Source organism: Trachurus japonicus, chromosome 5 (assembly GCF_045865225.1).
Source record: "Trachurus japonicus isolate A0001 chromosome 5, Traja_1.0".
Taxonomy (NCBI): Eukaryota; Metazoa; Chordata; class Actinopteri; order Carangiformes; family Carangidae; genus Trachurus; species Trachurus japonicus.
In genome coordinates, this window is record NC_140911.1 from 32,868,820 (window position 1) to 32,893,849 (window position 25,030).

The 25,030-nt window shown below is 39.9% G+C and overlaps 2 protein-coding genes across 2 annotated transcripts in view; one reads left to right on the forward strand and one right to left on the reverse strand.

The window, feature by feature from the left end:
• poc1a (POC1 centriolar protein A) overlaps positions 1-12,175 on the reverse strand; it is a 35,852-nt gene extending 23,677 nt beyond the window's left edge. Inside the window, exons 1-9 of the mRNA XM_085777561.1 lie at positions 11,967-12,175; positions 9,578-9,662; positions 9,279-9,450; positions 8,893-9,072; positions 8,528-8,635; positions 7,972-8,087; positions 6,469-6,602; positions 2,197-2,265; positions 1,877-2,011 (exon numbers count right to left, since the gene is read on the reverse strand). Coding sequence (XP_085633687.1) covers positions 1,877-2,011; positions 2,197-2,265; positions 6,469-6,602; positions 7,972-8,087; positions 8,528-8,635; positions 8,893-9,072; positions 9,279-9,450; positions 9,578-9,662; positions 11,967-11,981 — 1,014 coding nt within the window. The 5' untranslated portion in view covers positions 11,982-12,175. The remainder of the gene's footprint in view (positions 1-1,876; positions 2,012-2,196; positions 2,266-6,468; positions 6,603-7,971; positions 8,088-8,527; positions 8,636-8,892; positions 9,073-9,278; positions 9,451-9,577; positions 9,663-11,966) is intronic.
• On the forward strand, positions 10,391-11,124 carry b9d2 (B9 domain containing 2). The gene has a single exon (XM_085777560.1). The coding sequence runs from the start codon at positions 10,524-10,526 to the stop codon at positions 11,049-11,051; it is 528 nt and encodes a 175-aa protein (XP_085633686.1). The 5' UTR covers positions 10,391-10,523; the 3' UTR covers positions 11,052-11,124.
• Positions 12,176-25,030: the final 12,855 nt, after the last annotated feature.

A 25,030-nucleotide genomic window follows, 5' to 3' on the forward strand; every position in this document is an offset into this window, starting at 1 on the left:
TTATTAAAGATAGAGCTATCTACTTCCATTCTGTTATGTTTCATATGTTTTAAGACAGATGAGGATATAGTATACCTCTAACAGTCTGTCAAACATACTTTAATGAATCAGCTTCACTCCGGCTTTGGACTCAGCTTGAAGAAAACCTGAGTAAACATTAATGGAGTGTTCAACCCTCAGTCACAGACAAAGAAAATGTTTTTGAAACTGCAGCCAGTCCATTTTTCTTATTTTATAACGTTATCACTTTTAAAAGGATTCACAAAAAGTTTTTTGACAGTAAATTAACTACTTTTTCCCTTTGGATATATTTACACAGCAGTCAGAAGGGGTGTGGTGGCATCAGTGCAACTAAAGACTCTGACTGAAAAACAGAGAATGATGTATTATTAAATTACTGTCATGAAAATGGAAGAGATGCTGCAACAAAATGGGCTTTGAAGTCTGGAAGGCTTGATTTCCATCTGAATATTTTTACAGTCTAACTGACTTTGGCATTTATTGACTCTTAATATTATCCAAACCCCTTAGTTGTCAAATTGGATAAAAACATTATGATTAAGGACAGTGCAGTGTTATTATATGTACTGCAATGAAATTAGGAATAATAACGTTAAAGTGTTATTAAGTTACAAATGCCCTAAAATAAAGACACTTGAACAGGATTGTATAGGACAAAAATAAATAAACATAACAGAGTCCTTTTGGAAATCGCAGTTAAGTTAGCAAAACAAAATATACATAATAATTTTCACATAACAACTCAGTCATACGTCATCGCAGCATGTTTGTTTTCAATTCCAAAAATTAGTCATGATCTTTTATACTTTTTTTTAAAATCCACTTGCAATTTGATAAGATATATTTATATATTTACTTTAGAGTAATTTGGGGTCTATTTCACATGGTCAGATGGTGGGAAAAAACTTCTTCTATATCAAAGTGTAGATGTGGGAATAAAGTATTTCTTGCCCTGGCCTGCATGTAAGATATGAATGTAGCTTAGGGCTACACTGCAGACTTCAAAGGAAGGATATGCATGGAGGAAATAAGCCAGCCACCCTGGCAGCATGAAATACTGAGGGGCATCTTTTCATGTGTATGTGTCTCTTCATGTTTATTTTTGAGCCACTCGGCAGAGGTATGCAAATGTGTGGATACTGCTTTAAATTAGCCTTTTTAGCTAATATAAGCATTTGCATACATATGGTAAGCATATTCTGCATATACACATTTGTATGAATATATGTAGATACATGTATGTGTGTAGATAAAGGTATGACTGTCCTTTTTCAGCAGTTTTGAGTCTAAGCGGCAGAATGACAAAATATTGTCTAAAAACAAAAATAGAAATAGAAATTCAATTAAAACAGCCCCTTTTTCACCTTTGTGCAACTGGCCAGTCACTAAGTGTAGTGGTGTAAATGTTGAACTGTCAGTTGCACCTATCCAGTGTCAGAGAGGTGTGGGGTCTCAACTGTCAAGTATCCAGTGAAGTACAATGCCAAAAATAAATAACAATCTAATGAAATTTGAGTGAGCTGTTCTACAAAGGTCGCGGCCAAAGAAAAATCATTTTACCATGGTAGAGAGTCAAAACTTGAACACAGTTGATACATATAGTATATGTAAGAGTGTGCCATGAATGTGTATATTGCATGTATGTCAAGGTAAAGTATAAATTGTGCACATGATAATATGAATTACCTAAGAGCAATAGGAATGTGTGCTTTTATGTGTTAGGCATAAGGCTATAATCTATGTGTGTCAGTGTCTAGGGTGAAAATCAAAAAGTACATTAAAACATCTAATACATATACATTAAAAGGTGGATCAAAATGTATTTGTTGTCAGCTGACTGTTTGTCTGAACGTACCTGTCTGCGGAGCACAGATGGATTCAAGTTAGAGGGGAGGTGAACCATGGAGCTGGATGGTGGTGCCGTTTTATGTTGTAGCCTGACAGTGTCACCACACTCACTGCCATCAAAGTTGCTCTTCCACACCATCACCTGTGGGGCGAATATAAATTGTTATTTATTCTAAAATACCACACCAAAGTAAAATGACCAACACGCATATTAAAAAAATAATAAAATGTAGTACAGTACATCAATAGTTTTGCTTTCTTGTTTAATTCATTTCAGTCATTTGGTTATATGTGGTTGAGTGTTTTAGGATCATTTGTGGTCATCACCTGTTCATCAGAGCCTCCAGACGCAAAATACTCTCCTGTCCTAGAGAAGGCCACGGAGGTCACTGGACCCTGGAGGGAGGGAGGGACAACAGAGATGAAGGTGATGGAAGAGTTAAATCACATCCCAGTTGTGTATTATCTGTCTGACTAACACAATCATCCTACACTGCTTAACTGTAAACTGTTTGCCCAGGTTCAATAATAAAAAGCAAAATTAGTATCATTACGGACAGTTGACTTACGCAGTGTTGTCAGCAAATCGGAATGAACAGAAACACAACAAGCCCAGCCAGATGTAATGTACTACAACAATAAGTCAAATGACTGGTGAGTTGAGTTACAGATGCATTGTATTGCTTTGTTGTGTTTTGTTTTTTACTTTGTCTATTGTACTTGTTTTTACAAGACCAGAATAAAAAAAATAATAACAATGAGTAACTAATGTAAAAAAAAAAAAATGAAACAATCCCTGCAAAAGTGGTGCTATCTATGAAAGGATTCATTCATTTTCACATCATACACATAGTAACTTTAGGTATGAATAATTAAGAAGTCTTCCTCTGCCAAGCAACTTACACTTACAAAGGCACTAGTGCAAAGTGTAGGTGTTCACGCAAAACATACAAGAAAGTAAAGCACTCCAGGATTCAACTACACACAGAACACAGAGCAGCAGCTGCAGTGGCTGCATGAGCGCTGCTTCAGAGCAGAGAGGAAGAACTGAAGTACGGCAAACTGGAATTTCATCCAGGTGTGACACTGTAAAGTTAATTAATTAATTACAACAAATCCGTGCACAGACTTGCATTATCAGGACGACTCTATTTTAAACCATCTGGGAAGTGGAATTTGCTCAGAACAGAAGCTCTTGGATGTTTGTGTGGGTGTGTGGAGGAGGAGGGTGAGTGGGTGTGCGGGACTGTGGGAGAGCAATCAATAACGGAAAGCGGAGATTCAGGTGAGGTGAGGTCACACATGGTCGGAGCCAAAAAGGATCACCTGGGGGATGTGAGGAGCTTGGCACGCCGTGTGCATGTGGCTGAGTGTGTGCGTGCTTGAACCTGCAGTGCAGACAGGATCCAGCTTTTAAAAAAAAAAAACACAGAAATCACGCTCTCTCTCTCTTGGTTTGTTCTTTCCTCTACCTCCCAACACAGAACGGGGTCAACGGTTACTGCCTGAGCTCTCTGACTGTGTTCAAAAGAGGAGATGAAGGAGAGAGCAAACAAAGGAAGGGGAAAAAGAGGCGGACAGGGACGCTGCTGGGAAGGGAAAAAAAGGAGCTGTGTCCTGTGGCTGGCACCCAGACAGCCTGGTTTGGGTGAGGAATGGTTTCCCAGAAGCACCTGAGAGAAGCAGACAGTGTCACTATGGCAACGCGACGGCCTGACAGACAGCATGTTCTGTCTCTACTCTGACTAATGCCTGCTGCCAGGCTGGCACTCGCCACACACACACACACGACTGACACTAAATGGCACATTTTATGTACTGATAAATGAACATGGATTGCAGAAACCAGACGTAGTTCACTCCAATAAACTTATGACTACACCGCTGCTTCCTTAACAGTGGTTAGAAATACTTTATATTCACCATTGACACACTTAAAGTGTAGTTTGTTTGACTGGGTGGATTTCCACAAGTATAAAGCACTTGAGCACCAGCAACACATTTGTAGTGCCAGTGTTAGGTATTAGCCAGTACTCTATATTCTATAGTGCTATACTGTAAAGGTACTAGACTTGGTATTTGGAATAAATGAGGTAAATGTATTAGAGCTGAAACAATCTGTAAATTCACTGATAAATTGATTGAAAATTTTGATAATAATAAGTTTAAAGAAATAAAATGGCCAAACCGAATAACAATAGTGTGAATTAATTATCTTAAAAATGTATATTATTAATATTATCTAAATAAAAAATATTTACATTTTTTGACCAGAAGTCTAATATATTTTCAGATGTCATCTCAGGCTATGTAAAGTTGGAATGGGTGTTTTTTATTATTATTATTATTTGACATTTTATACACTACACTTTGTTCATCATCATACAAAGGGGAAATGTTTATATTGATTTGTGTTCTTGTGAATCCTGTGTATGTTAAACTTGTTTCATAGCACAGGCCTTTGGTGTCATGTTTATCCTGGCCTGCTCGGAGAAACAGAGAAACACTTACATGCACTTTCGTGCTATGAGCCAAAAATACGCCCTGCAGAGTTTACTTTGTTTCACACCACAAAGTATTGTATGCATCTTCCTTATTAAAAAAAGATGTGCAGCAAATGACAATTTCCATGGTTCAAATTGTTCACAAATTGGTCTCACTTGCTATGAATCTGTTTCTGCTTTGCCATTATCGGTACACTGCAGTGTATTTATTAGTATGTTACCACAACCACCAGACGCTAATGATTGAAATGGCATAAAACCACTGGTAGGACTTTGTATCCTGTCACCATGCACCATGTATACATATGTGAATGAAAACACAGCTGTACAAGCTTCTTAATGACACTTGGTATGTTTTATTGTTGTGCCTCGTTTTTCATTTCTAACTTCTCACATGAAAACATGTCCCACCATTCAACCACTTTCAAGCAGGGGTAGATTAAAGGGATAGTTTCGATGCAAATGCAGAGACTGATTGCCGAAAAACTGCCCCTGACGGGAACACGCATCAGCGTTTTTTCATGAATTTACAACGACTCCGTCTCGTAACATTCTGTTATTATCTTATAGCATGATGAATGTGCAGGTCACAACTTGTGCACAAGAGCGTTTTGGAGTTGTTGGGTTGTGTATTTGATGAGTTTGATGAGGGAAACCAAGAAATCCCATTAGCCTCCGTAGCGTAGCTCTGAGCAGCTCAAAGCTCTGCTCCACCGTTCTAAAAATAGCTTGCACTGACAATTAAAGGTAACGGACCTACTCCTAAAACTATAGGGATTATGGCAATGGGCCAATTTGCCAAAATGTTGAATTATCCCTTTAAAATTTGGAACATCACTAGCATCTCATCTAATTCATGAGGTCTTTAAAAGCTATAGTGAAGTTGAAGACTTGCTAGAATACACTGTGAAAGTCAACTGTTAGAGAAACAGAGACATTTTAACCTGAGCCAGGTAAGGTCTTCCTGAGCCTCACTACACATTTGTCAGATCTGACAGCAAAACACACCTCTGAAACCCTGAGTGTTTTCATATACACTTCATGCACACAGGCCAACACACAAACACAGCAAAACGTACAAGGAGACACATAAACATACATAAAAATAACAGATTGGGGTCTCTCCCATCTCTAGCTATGCGATTGGAGAGACAATTAACACCCTATGAGCTCCCAGCACCAACAGATTGGCAGAATCATCATGGAGCCAAAAAGAACAACAACAGAAAACGGAGACAGTGCAGGAGATGACAAATTTGAAGGTGTGAAGAGAGAAGGGTGAAAAAAAGAGGGTTTTTGTTTTTGTCCTTGACAAAGAGGAGAGTCTTGGCACATGGACGGGGAGCAGCACAGGTTACACCGACAAAAAAGGCAAGAATGAGAGACGGGCAACGTGTACAGAGGGATTGATAAACAGACGGACCACATGTGGTACTGGCAAGCCGCTGATTTCCACAACTAGCCAGCAAGCCAGTTCATCAGCTGTTCAAGCAAACCGATACAGTCAGCGAGCCGTCCGGCCAACTATAGTCCAGCCGGCCAAAATGTGAGTGCATCAGATGTAGGAGAAATAGAGAGGGGGGGAAATGGAAAAGAAAAGCAGGGCAGCGATGGTGGCAACACTACAACACCACCGAGAACACATGAGGCCACGGAGAGAGGCGTGTTAAAGTCAGAGAAAAAGGACGGGACGGAAACAGAGAGGAGGATAAAGAGAAGAAGAGGAGGAGAGGATCCAGAGGAACGGAGGCAGAAACACACTTCTGTTTCCTTCCAACAACCCTGAGATGAGTCATCATGAGTGGGCTGCCCGCTCGCCTGGCAAGTACTAAAATACACCACATACAAAAAAAAGGCATCATATGCACACACTCACACACATACACACTTCAGAGAATCAAACATGCACAAAGGAGATGTCAAACACACTCACACATTACTGTCCACACACACACACACTCTAGAACAACAGAGCAGACTGCAGACATGACCTACTGTGATCATGAGCGGGTAAACTGCGCAGTTAAGCCTGCAGGACATTTAAACGGTATTGGTGTGTGTGTGCATTAGTGTCCATGTGTGTGTGTGTGTCTACCTGGTGTCCATGCAGTGTATACAGTAGTTTGCCCTCTACAAGGTCCAGTATCTTCACAGTGGAGTCGCTGGACGCAGTGATGAGGAAATTACCGGCCATGTGGAAAGACAAGCTGTTCACCACACCACTGTGGACTGGAAAACAAACACACACACATGGTAAAAAAAAAAAACTTGAACTCTGTAAATAACCATGAAATAATTCAACATAGGGGATCACAGCAATGATAATAACAATGATTATTACCAGGGCTGCAAGGGCTTTTTCATTATCAGTTAATCTGCAACAGTATACATTGTTGGACAGCATCTTGCTCAAGAGCAGTTCAGCAGGACTGATGCTTGCTGCTGGTATGGATACCCTGGTCCCACTGCTGCAAATCACCCTTCCCCGGTTACTGTGTGATTTATCGTCAGGTTTACGTTAGCATATATTTAATGACGTCAAGTATAGCAACCTATAGCAAGCAATCGAAACTTCCCCAGACCTGAAATTATATGAACATGTGGTGAATGGGTTCTTGATGGAGACAAATGAGGACAGCAGCAGACATTCAACAAGCAACATGGTCCCTCTGCTGGCTACAAGATGCAATGACACATTCTCATCCGACTAAGGTTCATGCAAGGATACAGAGCAGGAGAAACATGCCCATAACACAAAACCATGTGAAATAACAGCTAAAAGATTAGCCATCCTGTACCATACTGACTACTGACTATACATAACCATTAAAGAAACATTATTTAGATGTACCTATCGCAAGGTTTATTTCTTAAATTATCTAACATTTATCTGCAAATGCAGAGCTCTTATCAGTAAGATTTCTGCATTTTAACTACAATTTAACACTTTAGGTTGGTAAAACAGGTATTTAAGTAGAGCATGTGAAGTGCAGCACTGTGGAGAGGTGGGGAGAGCAGAGCAGAGGAGAAGAGAGGAAATGCTTTTATCTTCATGCTCAGTCTGCTCAGACAGATGTGATTATCCATTATTAGATCTCACAGCTTAAATCCATTTAAGAGAGCTGATTAGGACAATCAGACTGAGTACCAGACTAACAAAAAGGCATCAACATTTGCTTTATTGAATATGCAAGAAATCATGAATCTTTATTTGCACTTTAATCACAAGCTTTAAATCTTAATGTTATCTTGGTGTTGTCTCAGTTATTTGTTGTAAACCTCAGCTGTATTTTCTACTACGTTTAAGGTGAGGCTTTCTAAAGCTGGTGAGAGCGGATGGCAGCCCTTCTTCTATTAGCCCTCTTTGAAGCCCAGGAAAAGCGGCATACATCCAAAACAAATATATTTGGGATTGGCTAAATAAAAATAAAAATGTAGCAAATGTGTGTCTTCAAGGTCCCTGCGGTCCTCTTTCATTAAAGCAGATAATACATTTGCATTAAAGCCACAGGTAGGCGTTGATTGAATGCTAATTTATGTCGCAGATTAATTCATTGTGAGCACTGTAACCTTAACACAATTTCTGAGATGACCTTACCTTGATAGTGTTGTAGCATCTTATGGGATCTGATGTCCCACACCTTCACAGAGTTGTCAGTGCTGGCAGCAGCAATGCAAGTTCCACTGGGATGGAAATCCACATGGTTTGCATATCTTCAGAGAAAGGAGAAAGAAATTTAGTCCGGTGAGGCATGTAGTCTTATCAGTGTTTTTACAGTGCTTAAGTGAATGTTTACTATAAAAAATCTTAAAACACAAAATGTTTTTATACAATTCAACTAAAACAAGAACAGCTCATTCTGTAGGTGTACAGTGCCTTTATCAGTAGATTTTGAAAGAGAACACAACATGATTATGAGGCCGGTCACCTTTTTAGTCTGACTGCAATTATATATTTTTAAAAAAAACCCAACCATGACATACAGTACAGTTTAAAATTATTATATTGCTCACTAAACCTCATGCCACTAAACCAAAAAGTACTTTACTGACAGAACATAAGGACATAATGCTATACCGGTAAATCCTATAGTTTTACAAAAATAGAAGACGAGTGCATCTCTTTGGTTGCTTTCTTTCTCCCACACACTCACCCAGCATGTTCACAGAACGAATGAATACAGTCCCTGCTGTTCTTGTCCCACAGCTTTATGGTCTTATCATCACTGGATGACACAATCAAACGATCATCTGGGGAAAACCTGCAAAGAAATACATTTTTGTAAATCAAAATTTCCAATGGAAAACTGTCCATAACCTAAGTCTGCAACTACTGTACAGTTTTGTAAATTGGCATGTATGCCAGTATGCAAAGCAATTTATACATGTATAGAGTATATGGAAATGTGATGCAATAAAGCAAAAGAACAACAGAATAAGCCCAAATATCCCCTGTAGCAATTAATATCTAACGTGTGAAATGTCTATGTGTGTGTGTGTGTGTGTGTGTGACTCATACTTAGCACAGCGGACCCAGTTGGTGTGTTGGTTGAAAGAAAACAGGAACTTTTGCCTGTGGACCATCCACATTTTGATGGTTTTGTCATCAGAGGCTGTGACCAGAGTTTGTCCATCACCAGAGAAGTTTACGCTGCGCACAGTAGCTGTGTGAGCTCTAAAAACTGTTGACTCAGCTTTCCTGGACACAAATGCAAACACCAAGATAAAAATTAAAGTTTAAGAGAACAATCAAAACCAGTGGGTGTTCTGCAATCTGTACCTTCCTCCGTATTGGCAGGAGCACCAGATAAACTGAATTCAGCAAAACTGTTTACTTTTGTTGCTTTTATAAGACAGCACCATTGACCTATGTGGGGGCTTTGTAACAGATAACAGGTAACTTACATGCTGGGCACCCAAAGGCGTACAGTCTTGTCTCTAGAAGCGGAGGCCACCAGGTGGCCAGAGGGAGAAAAGTGAACAGAGGTGACAGCATCTTTGTGTCCATCAAAGCGATACGCTCGCATCTGAGGTTTCATATTCCAGATCATCACACAGGAGTCCATGGAGCCTGTGGCTGATGGAGGAGGAGGAGGAAGAACAAGGGATTGAATAAAAACACACAAAGATAAAATCAACCACAAGCGACACAGTTGTGACAGTCAGACAAACACAAAGACAGAGAAGAAAGTAGTAATAGTTACCAAGCTGTTTCATGTTGCAGCTGAAGTCCACACTTGTCACAGTGTCCCTGTGACCCTTGAAATGTCTCTCAAGGGTTGGATCAGACTGCATGGACAAAGAGACAGTGAGACTTTGGCAGAGGTAACATACAGTATTTAAGCCAAGAAAATCTTGGTTTCAAAACTACAACCATGTTTTATCATATTCTACAATTTATCTGATATTTTGAAGTGAGGGGAAACAGATAGAAAATTCTAGCACAGAAAAGTAATATGAACTTTTGTTAATGTACTGTTATTTCATAATTCATTTACTTAAGATAAACAAAATGCTATTGTAAATATGCCCTTGTCTACAACAAGTTCTGGTTAAAGTTGGAAGCATCGTGGCGCTGTTTCCCCGTTAACTTGTTCTGGGCTCCAAAGCCCCTAGATAAACTCCTAGGACACAGACAAATTAACACACATTTTGAGTTGAGCAGTGATATTGTCCAATCATTTTCTATGTTTGATTAAGAGGAATTAACACTATGTCGTATTTTGTGTCCACTCCACGGGTTGATTCTTATTAAGGATGTGAAACAAATAGGAAACAAAACACTGAGAAAAAAGTGTACGACCCTGAATTTTGTCTGTGAGGCACTAATGCTTAATATGAGCCATGATCAATGATCTCCACTAATCAAATTTAATCTTTTTCGAGCAATTGTTAAACCTTTATACAGTGCATGATGGACTTTCGTTTTTAATAACCCACTTAAAATGCGGGATGTACAGGCAGTCTGACAGGAAGTACCGCCTGACAGGCGAATCGCAGGGCATACCACAACAGGCAGAGAACGGCAGGCTGTTACCAAGGAGACGAGAGCTGAGGCGCTAATCACAGCTAGCAGCTAAAGCAGCCGTTAACCTCGGAGGTAGAGGACTCCCGGTGCCGCATGTATTTGGATAAGAGGGCATTTGTGACATGGCAGAGCTGCATATTATCGGGCAGATCGTCGGGGCAAGTGGTTTCCCGCAGAACAGCCTATTTTGTAAATGGGGAGTCCATACGGGAGGAGCATGGCGGCTCCTGTCCGGGCTGAAGGAGGGTCAGACCCAGGTGGACATACCCCAGATCGGAGACATGGCGTACTGGAGTCACCCCATCGATCTGCACTACGCGACCAAGGGCCTCCAAGGCTGGCCCAAGCTTCATCTCCAAGTGTGGCACCAGGACTCTTTCGGGCGCTGCCAGTTGTACGGTTACGGATACTGCCACGTCCCGTCAAGCCCCGGACATCACCGGATAAGCTGTGTGACTTGGAGGCCGCTGGGCTCCTGGCAGGAGCAGTTTACGCAAATGTTCGTCGGCGGAGGACCACAGCTCCGCAGCCCGGACCTCATATATAGCGGGGCGGACAGATACAGACTGCAAACCGAAGCCATGGGCACCGTGGAGCTGGAGCTGGGCGTTATTATGAGACATTTTGACAAACATGGCGTCGAGAGTTAATGCTGATATAAAGGGGAAAGTTGTGATGGATTGTGTGTTGTGCAAGCAGATGTCTTTCTTGTTTTAATTCAACGCTTTGTACTTTTTCTAAGTCGCTTTTGTGTCTTTTTATATTCTACATTATGTAAATAAAATTTTAAAAGTATCTCAAGGAAGTTGGTTTCACGTTGGTGTCATTTCTAGAGCAAACCAATGAAGAAATCTGCTGCAAAGCAGAGTAGGTTAGTCGGTCGGGATTGACGTTGTTGATTATACGCCAGGTATCATTGATGAAATACTCATTTCACTCCAGCCCACACCATACTTCTCAAATATTGCTCAGATCGATTTTATGGATGTTTGCTCTTATTAAACAGGATTGCTATAAAATCCTTGGAGAAGGTTATGTCGTACACATGATGACACCCAATCAGCAAACGAGAAATATTTGCTGCAGTGATACAATGTAGTTAATTTTTCGTCATTTCACTTGCATCCTTCACAAACTATGGCCATTACACATACCGGTGTGTTAACACAAACATTGCAAGATCAATGTCACAGAAAAGTTGTTATTCGCTTTGACACCATATGAAAAAAAAAGGCATGCAAAGATTTTTAACATCACATTATGCTTATATCTGTGACAGGTGTTTGCTCACTGGCCTCAAAGGGAGTTGAGTAACCTCTAGGCTATCCTTAACAGTTATAATATTAACTTACCCACACAAAACAGAAGCCATAACTTGATAAAACGCTGGTTTCAAGCCACATAGAACAAGAGTAACACTGTTACAGGTCGTGCTTTGATTGGTTTGGTTGATAAAATTAGCAGAAAATGACAAACTAGTGGCAGTGGAGTGGTTACTGAGACTCCCAGTACGAAACGTACTTCAGCCCTGTGGTCTCCAAGTAACAAGTGGCAGATAGACTTACCAATACAGAAGTCATCTTTCCTGATGTTCTAGACAAACACCCGGCTAGAGGGTGACTTTTTCTTTATCGTCGCAACCGAAATATGATGGCAGTCCTCCTTCTTCAGTACGACGAATGAGAATAACGATAGTGCCTTCAGCTAGCTAGCCGGTCGGCTAATGCTACTTTACAGTTAGCTGGTAGCTGCTGACAACAACAAAGTTCAGTTTACGCGCCGCGATTGGGCGCTGAGCATTAGTTAGACTTCTTAAAGGGAAAGTAACACTGTTAACGTTTGTGTCGAAAAAACAAACGATGTCACACTCATTAGTTTAGCACAGGTTTGTTAACGTAAAGTGATATATGGCCACAAAACAAAAATAATGTATCAATTAATCCATCTATAATCAAGTGAAGTTATCGGTGCAGGTCAGTTGAGAGTGTAGTGACGCACCTTCACCGCCAGGTGTCAGGAGTGTAGCACTAATTGAACATCTGTCACTGAGGAAGCCACTTGGAGGTATTCAAGGACTTGGAGGGGGGGACCCTTGTTTTCCACCAAACAGGTGCATGGAGTTTGTAAAATATTCTGAGGGCCGACTTTCTCTTAAACGTAAATTTATGGTAGCATGATAAGCAGTAAGAAAATGTGTTTTGAGTTTACTATGAATTAAGTCCTTTCCTACAGCTCTACCTGACCTGAATACTTTATGTTGCTTCACACTTTTGCTTTGCTTTTCTAAATGCCTGAGGAAAATATTGTGCATTTCTACCCTACCCATTTATCTAACATCTTTTAGTGGATGAGGTTGACTATATGTTGATTGAAACACCCATATAAAATATATTATGATGGCACCATTTGACCCAGGGACAAATTGTCAAATTGTGGTTGTAGTAGGCCTTAATGCACCAGTATGCATTGCAGTGATAGTGCTGCTACTTTTCTGCAGTAGCCTAAATTATGTGAATACTTCCTCCACAACTGCTTTTAGAGCATTTCTGGACAAAAAAAGAAAAAAAAAATCAATTTCAGCAAATGTTCTCTATTAGGCTACTCCCAAACATGCCCACATCATCACCATAAATACTTCACCAAGGGCAAGTTGGCTATGAGGGCCAGAAACACGTTAGACCATTCCAAGGCTGCGGTTCGTCTATCCGTTCAGCAAATACAGTAGGCTATGTTGTCACAACATAACACCTAAGTTACCCCACTAAATATGGGTCAGATCAGGTCATTTTACCTGAAGCATAATATTGTGTGCTTTACAAGATATGACCTGCATGGCATACTGTCATATCTGACGGCTAAAAATAAAGCAATCCAGATTACAGTAAGCTCATTTTACACAGGGCTAAAAAGATTCAACAGGTGGCATGAAAAGAATAAACCAAAAAATAATGTGACGCGACGCGACACAGTAATATTTAAGGTATTCCAGTGCGGTTTTTCAGTGAAAAACACATTAAGAAAATAAGCCATTCTGTTTACCTGCTCCTTATCAACACAAACCCATTCTTGAATCAAATCCCCTATAGGGATTTTCAGCTGTAGGCTTGCTGTTTCTAATGACTATTGCCATCTGCTCATATCAAAAATACTTAAATATGTCACATACTTCACCCCATATTACATTATGGCCTCCTGCCATAAAATTATAATAATAATAATTTTACAATATTTAGTCATTTCTCTGACTCAGTGTGTATTTAGGGAAACAAGCAGCGCCTAATAATATAGCTACAAGGTTAATAAAATACTATGTGATGTCATGAGAGGGAACTTACAGAACCTACTGAGCCTGTTCTTGTAAATGTTTTGAAACAGCACGTTTACTTCCTTTTACTATTTTTACCACCTTCCCTGCAGGTGAGTCAAAGTTCACAATCCCTGTTTATTGAGGCAGCTCTTCCTATTCAATCCAAGAGGAGTGTCAAAAATTCCCCTACCTAGTGTCATAAAAACAGATAGCGGATGTAATTTATTTAAATTCCTAGAAGAAATAAAGTCATAATAATAATAACGATGATAACATAACACCGCCTTCACGTTGATTTTTGACAGCCAATACAATGTGGGTACCATGCATGAGCCTTTTGTTTATTTTCTCTTATCAAATTAGGCTTTTAACAATACATAGACACCACGTCATGATAAAAGCAAGACCATAACTCCATAATGTTGATTATGACTGCCAGTAGATGACAACTGGGAGGAAGAAGGAAGAACAACAGACAAATGAACTGGAATCCTTTGAACCACAATTCAATTAGTGATTCATTGTTTGGAAGTGAATCACCAACACACACACACACACACACACACACACAAACATACACAGAGAGAAAACAGGTTACAGGTCATCGAAACATAGTTGCCATTTGTTTGAAAACTTTATCCAAAGCATCTGAGCCATGTACATATCATTGAAGGGGAAGTAGTTCACTGAGAAATATAATTAGCTCATCCCGGCACAGACACAGTTTCCTTTTCAGTATGACAAGAGTTTTGTTGACCTTTTCTCATGACTTACAATTGAGTTACTGCTGTTCTCTGTATCATCACACATTTTAAATTGACTTTTTTTATATTGTTCAACTACACTATTGAGTTTGTTATGATAGAGAACTGGGAAAAAGTTAGGCTACATCTCAGAAGCTGTAATTGAAAATAATAAAACTACCATGTCTGTTTTTTTGCCCTTGGTCCCCCTAATGTGGTTAAGCCAGCCATTAATGTATGGCTGCTATTTAAATTGCAAAGGACTCCATTATTATTTATTTATTATTTATTATTATTATTACCTCCCTTACTGGCAACTTTCATCAAGAACTATGTGGCTATGAACTACTATTGTTTTTTGTGGCCATAACATATGAAATACAGCAGAGAAAATTAGACATTTGGTGGTATTGAAGTTAACAGTTTTATTTTGATTTATTTGATATATATTTATTTATAATTATATGTTGAAGTTCTTACTTTCACAAACTGTTGATGCTGAGCTAGGCAGAGCTATGTGATCTTTCATTTTCTCAGTAAATAGGCAAATATTCTGACAGGTCAGAACTTCAAATTCATCGCTACAATTTGCTGTTATAATGAGGAAGTTAAAAAAAACCACACTGCAGTAGTATAACGTTAAAAAGTTTACAATTTGAATGCAAAAGAAGAAATTCTTCTTATAATCTGCAGGATGTTCCTCTCTGTACCTGGTGTTTTGTCATGCATTCTAATACACTAAAGTCCGTCTGTGTTATTTAGGTTGAGGTCATTTTGAGTGGTCACAACAACAACCAATTTCTCTTTTATTTGGAGTAATTACTGTGAAACCATAATTGTCATGAGTGTCTACTGATGACAGTGAGTGAGATATGTACGTAGCTTAAAGTCAAAAATAGCACCAAACCTTTGTCATGTTGTGTTTAACAGCTTTAGTGTCACTAACAATGGTCTGTCATGTAATGGATGAGTTGCGTGAGAGAAATATTCCACAACATCCTTCTTCCTCAAGTTTTCAAAGACACGCCTCCGTTTTGTGAGCTTCTTACAGGCAGACAAACTCAAACATGGTATTTCGCTCCATTGTTCTGCAGAGTTAAGGTATTAGAGTCAGGCTGTGGTTACGACAATGCTACACTAGTGAGAGGGTTTGTTTTCAGAGACACAAGGAGAACACAGCTCATGAATGAGGAAATGTGAGGACTGAACTGTTCATTACTATATGTGTCTGCAGCATTGCAGTCTGTCACAGCACATATTGTCTCAGTGGTACTCCAATACAAAAGATAAAGAATTTTGTATGTACACGACATCGGAACATGTTATGTAATGCCTATTCAGCATGATCTGTTGTTAGCACAGCTCTTATTGTCAGAGTCAAGAAAGTCAGGGGTGTGCTTTTGGTTTTTAATGCTAATCAAGTAATATTTTACAAACTTGTGAAGATTTGCGATAAAAAAATTGCAAAAAAAAAGAAGAAGTGTTTTTTGTTTTTTTTTAGTTCCAGGTGTTCAGAGTTCATGGAGGCAGCGGGCTTCCTTATCATGTCTAGTTTATCTCCTGTGAGCATTTCTGTAGTTGGCACGCAACATGAGTGCTCATGCCAAGTACTCCAAATATGGCTGATGCCAAATAGGCTACAGAATGAGTAAGGATAAAGGTGAATTTAATTCTGTAGTGCTGGATTTTGCATGAGGCCTGTAGATTTCCTTTGTTTGGTTTAACAAGATGATATCAATAATTTTTTTTTTTTTCAAAACCACAGGATGGAGTTCACAGTTCAAATATGAACCATTGTTGACTGTTGTTACACAAGAAACCGCCATATGCTGTTAAGAAACCTCCATATGAAACCCACTCACTTATACTTAAAACTTACATCCTGTTTTAGTAATTCTCTGTTCCACACACGAGCAAAGAAACAACAAAATAACCATAAAACAGAATTTAGTTTTCCTTCCAAAACGTATAATTTGCAGCAATTAAATGCCATCCATCCATCTACAAAATAAAATAAAATTAGTTATATGGAAGTGAGTTAACTTAACTCTAATCAAGCCTACAAATACCCGGTCAACCCCTTCCTTCCTCTGTTTGCCTCGATTTCTCGACCCACCCTCCCTTCTTCCCCATAGGCACCTCCGGGCTCCAGCCTCCTCCCGGATCTTCCTCACTCTCATCGCCTCCATCCCTCCCTCCCTTCCTCCATCCCTCTCTTCTTAACCAACAGCATTCCCTTCCAGATCTCCTCCAAGGCATCGTCTGGGGGACATGAATCCAGCTCGGACGGAACAACGCCAAGACAGAACCCCCACTCTGGGTCTCCCTCCAGTTCATCCTCCCAGACCAGACGTGCTGACATCAACCTTGCCTCACCTTTACCACTCTGTACAATATCATTCATTCATCCCATTAAAGGGATAGTTCACCCAAAATTCAAATTTCACTCATTATCTACTCACCCTCATGTCAACTAAGAGCTGTGAGAATTTTCAGAGTTATCCGTTCCTTCTCTGAGTTACGGGGGGGTCCGCATAGCAGTATTTCTCCATATAATGGTTGTGAATGGATACCAACTTTCTTTGTCCAAAAAAAACACACCAAAAAACATCCAAATACCTCCATACTGCTCGTCTGTAATGTCCCTCTTGTATTGAAGCCCCGACATGAGAAATTGTTCCGAAAAAAATTAAATAAGTCTATATTTCAAGCTTGTTTGTAGCAGAAGCTCCCAGTGTCTCGGTTCACTGCTCTTCCTGTGTCGGTGGAACAATTTCTCATGTCGGGGCTTCAATACCAGAGGGACATTACAGACGAGCAGTATGGAGGTATTTGGATGTTTTTTGGTGTGTCTTTTTGGACGAAGAAAGTTGGTATCCATTGACAACCATTATATGGGCAAATACTGCTGTGCGAACCCCCCCGTAACTCAGAGAAGGCACGGAGGACTCTGAAAATTCTCACAGCTCTTAGTCGACATGAGGGTGAGTAGATAATGAGTGAAATTTGAATTTTGGGTGAACTATCCCTTTAAATCATCTAATGGCACATTGTTGTGGCGTGGTCCTTGCTAGTGAAGATAGATGATGTTAAACGTGCTTCAACTGCATGTGACAGCGGGAGTTTAGAAAAAGTGGCAATTAGTTGGGAGCACACATGCCGTGAAGAGACGCTTCTGTTTACCAGGAAGACGGCATTCTTCTCTTTGTTGTGGTTTCTGTGAAAGGAATGGAGGAAAAAAAAACTGTTGAATTTTCACAGCAACATCCTTGTGCATGAAGCTCTGGCATACATAGCTCTGTGAAATGAGCAATGGGTTAATAATAATTAATTATTTATTCGTGAGTGCAAAGGTTCAGAGTCTCTTTTCATGTATTTGCCTGATACCCTTTTACCTGTATGGTGCAGGAATGAGTATAGAGGTTAGTCATACACAGTCATGATGTTGCTGCACCCAGAGTGTTATCAAAGGAATACAGTTTTTTTTATTACTTGACAAATGAACCACACATGCTCCTCAGAGCTAATGTTGTGAGCCTATTTAGTGAATGTGAAATCAATCTAATGCCTTCAGGATGAGGTCTTTGTTAGTGCATGTGCTGCAGCGGTGAAAGTTGCGTGACAAATTTGTTTAATGAAACTTTTTTTATCAGCACGGCCACAATAAAAAAGGAAGAAGGGTGTGTTTCTTGGCCTGCGGCGAGGAAAAAGGAATGGCTGACCTCATCCCAGCCTCTCTGGCTATTATCCTTTAATCAGTCTTTGGTGTCACACACATGCATGTTGTAAATAAAACAATGCTCTTTCTTTGCACAAAACTAAAGGTTTAACCACTTTACTTGTGTACAAAAGATGAAACATGATGACTTTTAAAATGATCCACTAATGCTAAATTCTTTAACCTTTTCATAGTTTAAGGAGTTTTATGGTTTTAAGCGTCAGTAATTACTCTGGTATCTTGTTAACCAAATAACATCTGACTGGAAAGAAACAACAGAAGTCTGAAGAGGAAACTTAACACAGAAAAGTCACCAGCAATCTGGTCCGACAATCTCCATGACGAGTAGAGGCAGCAGCCCATTTCTGGAATTGCTTTACCTTTACACATCCTTGTTCCTGGTGAGGCCTCAGGCGGGTGTGGGCAAAGTCTAACTAGGTTTTACTGAGTGAAAGTTCAGACAGGCAGCATGTCTTGTCAGGAAATAAACAATAAAGATATGAACATTTTTAATACTACAACAACTTCTACTACTACTACCATTAAGAGTAAAAACAAAAACATACTTGTGCTCTTACCGTAAATGACTGGTTGGGGCTACAAAAATAAAAACAGACGAATCAGCACAAGAAGTACAGGATTTTTTTTATGTATCCCTGTTTCACCCTCATCTGTAACATGACCCCATCTGTGAAGGTGTTTCTAACTGTGGACAGTGGACTTGAAAGGCCAAAGGGGGACAGGAATGTCCAGCTGGTGAGCTTGGACAGTGGCCAGTCTATGGACGTGTCCGTGAGTGAGGAGCATGGCCAGCTTGACCCTAGACTTACAGATGTATTACAGCCTTACAGCTTTATAACCCAAGGACAAAGGACCTTTATCCAAAAATCCACATTTTATTTTATCTTATTGTAGTTTTTGGTTTATTCCTTCATAACTTTCATTGAGTTTCTTGAAGAAAACTATGAATTTGATAATAGTCATAAAGAAAATTTGATTACTCATATTAATTCAATTCAAATGTTACTATTGTATACCGGTACTCATATTCCAACTTAAATGACTGCACAGCAGATCATCTCACTATATGAAAAATGTGAAATTTTACTACTTATATGTATGTAATCCAACAGTGGAAAATTTATTTCGCAATCAACAAAAGCAGATTATTCCTCTTTGACATTGAACCCCAAAGGCAACAGCATTTTACAGCTCAAAACAAGCTGTGCATAGCGGCAGCAGTCGTTTGTCATACAGTAAACTGCCGAGAATGATAATTGTCCTTCATTCAAACTACATTCCAGTCAGGATGGCGAACATCTCTTTCTTCTCCGATCTCGTGCTCCAGTAAGCTCAAGAGGAAGTCCCTCGGTCATAAAGACATTCACAGTACATAAACAAAGCTTATCTGTGTAGTTCCCTGCACGTTACACACAACAAAGACGGCATTTAGGGAGCAGTGTTTCCTTGAAAAGGGCGTTTATAGGTTTTATTATAACTTCACAAGACAAAGGTTGAATAATCAATGTGCAGTGATAAATGGTATAGCTGCCACTTTAAAAAATAAAAATATGTGTAAAATCCAGGTCAAACAGAAAACAAAACAGGTCAAAACAGCCGCCAAAACAGGTTCCTCAGAAAAAACAGCATATTGCCATAAATACAACAAAAGTCTCAAGGAATTGATGCCACGAGAAACTAAATCTGATCCAGCATACCATACATGCACATGTCAGGCTGCTTAGGGAATTCCACAGTAGGAAATCCCTTCAGCTTTCTAGTCTCTTTAGGTGTGACTAGAAATCTTAATTATGGTGGACTTTTTTTTGTCACTCCCTGTGTTGCAAGAACCATGTGTCTGTACTGATCTTTTTTTTCTCTGTAGCAGAAGTAATTGTGCAACAGCCAGTGCAATAACCGCTTGTCCTTGATGGCCAATGTCAATACTTTTACACAGGGAAGAATGATCAAGTGCTTCAGTGTGACTCAGGGTTGTCTGCGTTGGATGGTGTGATCTAAAGGAGTCAATGGCAGCCGTTAACACATTTGGTAAAGGTGCCGTCTGTATTGGCTTCTCTCTGAGACTAAACTAAAGTTTAGAGAATTGCAAATCCAATGAGAGTGACTTGAGCTTTAGAAAAACTGGGCCAACATAAGACCTACTCATAGGCGCTAATAACTTATGTACAGTTGGTAAGAGATCATTTTGAAGTGTGAATGAAGTCTGTCGCACACGCTCAGTGGTTTACAAATACTAAACAATGGACAAGGCTTTCATTATCTTTAATGCATTATATTATTTTTCATAATTCATAGTATTCATGCCATCAAAATTAAGCTTTAGAATTCTCAATCAGTGTGCAGCACTGAGTATTAAAAGTATAGGCTAGATAGGTCCTGAATTATGACTATGATGGCATTGAATGAGACTCCATATTCTATCATAAACTGTATCAGCTTATATGCAATGGATCAGTCTGCAATATTGGCCATTGTAACATTTAAAGCAGAAGTAAGCGATCCGGTCGTTTTGGCTAACTTCTTGTCAGCCGATGGAGTTAGCAGTCTCCGCCCTCGTCATGGATCTATTGGTCCTTGTCCCTACGGCACCACATTCACGCACATCCCTTGGCTGCACACACAGAGAGGACCGCCCCTTTATGCCGTTCTCACTCCTCATTGGATAAAGGTTGTAGGATACAAGGAAGTATACAAGAAGTTTTCTCCTCGGCTTACAGCAGAGCAGAGTGACTGACAGACCCGTGTTTTGGACCAAACACTCTATATAAGTGATTGCTGTCGGAAGATATAACTATTTAAGACTTATATTAACACAAACATTCCGCTTACTTCTGCTTTAAATGAAGTGTATAGGCAGGAGTAGGTTATAAATACAATGTAACTGAATAGGCCTCCATTGACTTACTATAGCCTACACTATAAGAACATCAACACAGTGCTAACAGCTCCGGTCACAGTAATGACCTGACACAGCCTCATGTATTCTCAAGGGTTCTTTCTGTAAATACAATATGACTGCACGCAATTCGTGCACAAACATGAACTCCTCACCTTCCAGCTTAGAAGGTGAAACAGTCACATGGTGACATTCCTGGAGGCCCCAAGGACCTCCAGTTATCTGGACCCCAATGGCTGCGGTAAGGCAGATAAATGAGGTCAGTGCCAAAGACAACCAAAGTTTGGCTAGAACAACCGTGCCTGTTTAAATGAACCATTTTCTTTCTATGTTTAGCTTGCATTATACTAAGACAGCAGCAACGGCCGTGTTGACAATGACGCTTTCCTTTGAGTCATGGAAAGCAGAAATGATACTGGCCGACCCCAATAAAGTAACAAACTCTGTCTACTCTAATTCTGTGAGAGCCAGGTGAACACAGAGGGATGAAAAGATCATGTTACATTCGAGAGAAAATTCATTTCGAAGATGACACTGCAGTCCTCATAAGAGACATATTGTTTTCCAAACCCAGCTGCAGGGAGGAGGACCATTCCCTGAAAACACCGAGGAATGTTCACAACTTTGAAATATAATGCCTTTTTAATCAGCCTCATCAGCCTCAACACATAGACAATATGGACATGGAGTCGTCTGCTCAGCCAGTTAATCACCTGTTTGTCTCCATGTACCTTTGAGCCCTTTGTGTTATGAGGAAGAGATCTTTCTGGAAGATGTGAAGCCCTGACAGACGTGATGAGCTTTTAGTCAGGCAAGCTGTGTGGTTGGTTTCGTGGTAGCCAGGGGGTCCATCACTTCTGCTAACAACTGTGATCAGTCATCCTTTTAAATATGTTAATTTTGTCTACTGCACAACCAGAACAGGTGGTTCAACCAGCTCCATGGGGACAGTTTCTATTCTGCTTCAAATAAAGCCACTGACACCACTAGAAACTGTAGCTATTTCTCAAAAAAGTGTTGAATCAGCTTGGTAACAGATCCTGAGTGTCTCCTGTAACCAAGATGAATGTTCCTTTTGGGTGAATGGATGTCTGGTTTCCCACTGTGGTGTTCTTCAGAAGTGTGATTCAGCGTTGTTACCGGGCAGATAAGCTGAACCATTGAGCCTTAAAAGTATCTGACACCTTTTATCCTCGGCTGTTTGAGTCTGCTGCACAAGTTTCACTGCTTCTTGCTTTTGTCTGGCTTGACAGCCATCCAGGAATCAGTAGTCATGGAAATGGTGGAGTGAGGCAAATGGGCCAGAGAGATCACTACGCACAGACTTCATAGATGCAGAAAAGTATTAGTCAGTTTAATGAGTCAGTAAACTACACACACGAGGAAACTCTAGAATTGCAGATCGTCCAGACGTTCTCTAAGGAAACAATGACAAGATTCAACTGGAACTGAGAGATCACTCACATCAGTGCACTATTCTCACACACTCAGCAAGTTTAAAGAGCTGAGAATTCCTGTTAATGACACACTGACACTTTTGTGTGGACACCATGGGAAAATGATGGTGTATGATGCTGTGGACTGACATACAACATAATTCACAGCTAATGAGTGAGCATGGTTTAACCTGGTGTCTGCACTAATCACCACACTGCTCCTGAGCTATAGGATTAGAGCAAGCCTTGTAATACCTTGAAATACAGGCATTTGTACACGTGAGTTTATTTTTGTGTATCTGTCCGTGCGTGTGTGTGAGTATGTAGAGGGGGTGGGCCGAGGTGGGGGGTGCAAGTCACGTAGTTGAGTGTATAAAAATAACTGTGGAGTAAATTAGCCAGAAGATACTGTGTTAGTGTTACTTGACCCGCCACCACCCTCCCAGTCCTTCACACTGCCGTCACTCAGAATCACAATGGTCACATGGGTGAAACAGTGACAATATAATATACAACACAAATTACAAAGTACATTTCTGAGTTGTATAATCACATCATTTCATGAAGTGAACCAGGATGTGATTTGCAGCTTCGAATTTAAAGCCACCAGTGTTTCCTGATAAAATCAACACAACACATGACATTTTGTCATATTTTGTATCTTAAAGAGCTGATTTGGCCATTTGAAACATAGCTTATCTCCCTCTGGTCCCAGATAAACTCTGCTCTAAATGCAGAGAGCCAGTTGCACAACATATTCTTCTTAAGCAGACACTGAAGGAGAGCACAAACATCTGTAACCACAGGACGAGGTCACAGCAGAAGCGATACCCTTTTTATGCTAATGAACCCCTTTGGAAAGCTTGAGCAGAAATAATGAAAGTCACACATGATGCACTGTCCAATATTAGGCTGCTGATCACATGTTTTGTGTCCCTGACAGGAAACCCCCAGTGCTTCATTTAGTACAGTATATTTCCTTAAATTCTATCATATATTCTGCAGTTGAGTGATAGTAGGCCTATATTTTTTTTGTTCTCACATCGTGATATGATTTCTAATAAATGTGTTGGGATGTTACAGACAGTTCATAGTTTAATGTAGAGTCAACTCAAAAGTGGAAGTAGCTGCACTTACAAAAAAAAAGCGCTGGCGACACCAGTTCTATGCAATAGCTCAAAATACTTCCCACTTCCATTTTCATTGTAGATCTGAGGCAACGGTGGTTTTTGCAACACCTGGACGCTGTGCAAGATTTGAATTCAATGACAGTGCCTCTAAAAAGGGTTTATATAAGGTTAAGTGAATTGGATATAGGGCGATCCAAACAACTGCATCTTCCTGATTGTGTACGTGACTGTGAGGCAGGCGACGTGGTGAGGTGTTCATCACGTCCCTGTAACCACAGTCAACAGCAAACATGAGCCATGATGGGTGATGCACTCTCTGATGATGTTCGCGCTGTGACCGCTTCCATTTTGTGGATCTGGGTCATCTCAGGTGTCCTAGCAACATTTATGTCATCCTCATCTGAATGTACAGGACAGTGGGTCAGCCGGTCTGCCACCTCAGTATGAGAGTTCACTCGGTAAAATGATAGAATGAAGGTAAATTATTCCTTTCATGTCTTTATGGCATTTGTGAAAATCAACAATGCTCCGTCTTTCATGTTATGAAATACAGTATATTCATAAGGCTTCACTGCTTTGTTATCACTGGAAAATTGATCCCCAAATGGATTAATTGATCACTTGCTACAAATTGCATAAGTGTTGTTTTTCCCTTCAAGTGTCTTATCAGCACCAAGAACCATTCTTTTTTCAGTGTCCTACAAAAACAAGTAGGCCAGTGGATCAAAATAATTAGGTTAGTGATGCCTCTATCAGTACTGTGAAGATTCAGCCTTTTCATCTGCTGAGCCAGGCCAATTGTTGTGTGACCCATTTTTGTGGGGTTATCTTTCTAAAATTAGGTGGTCTACCTCTCAGTGTCAAGCTTAGTTACCTAATAACACTTTGTCTCCCTCCTTATGATTAGGATTCACAGTCAGCGGTAACTGATGGGTATCATTAGCCCAGTTCAGTCCAGAGAATGCAATAATGTGAACATCCTCTGCATCAAGTTTCATCTATGTAACACACAAAAACAATCAAAAGTGCTGGGTAAAAGTCTGAATATATACAGTGTTTATATGTATCACACTCTTTGGATGTTTCCCCCCCTTTTTTTGCTTTTAGAAATGAAATCATGCTCAATATAATTTGGCTTTTTTGCATTTACAAAAACAACTGAAACCGGATTTTTACAATGTAATGTAAGTTAATTACAACTATATAATGTAAATAACTGATTGCATAAATACCCACCCCCTTTATCACTGACCTGATTCAATTGGGGTCCAACTAGTTTTAATGCTAGTAATCTCACAATTAGTGAAACAGAGATCACCTGCTGAGTGTAGTTAATGGTTGTAGTATAACTCTGGTCACTGGTTCATCAGTATAGGCT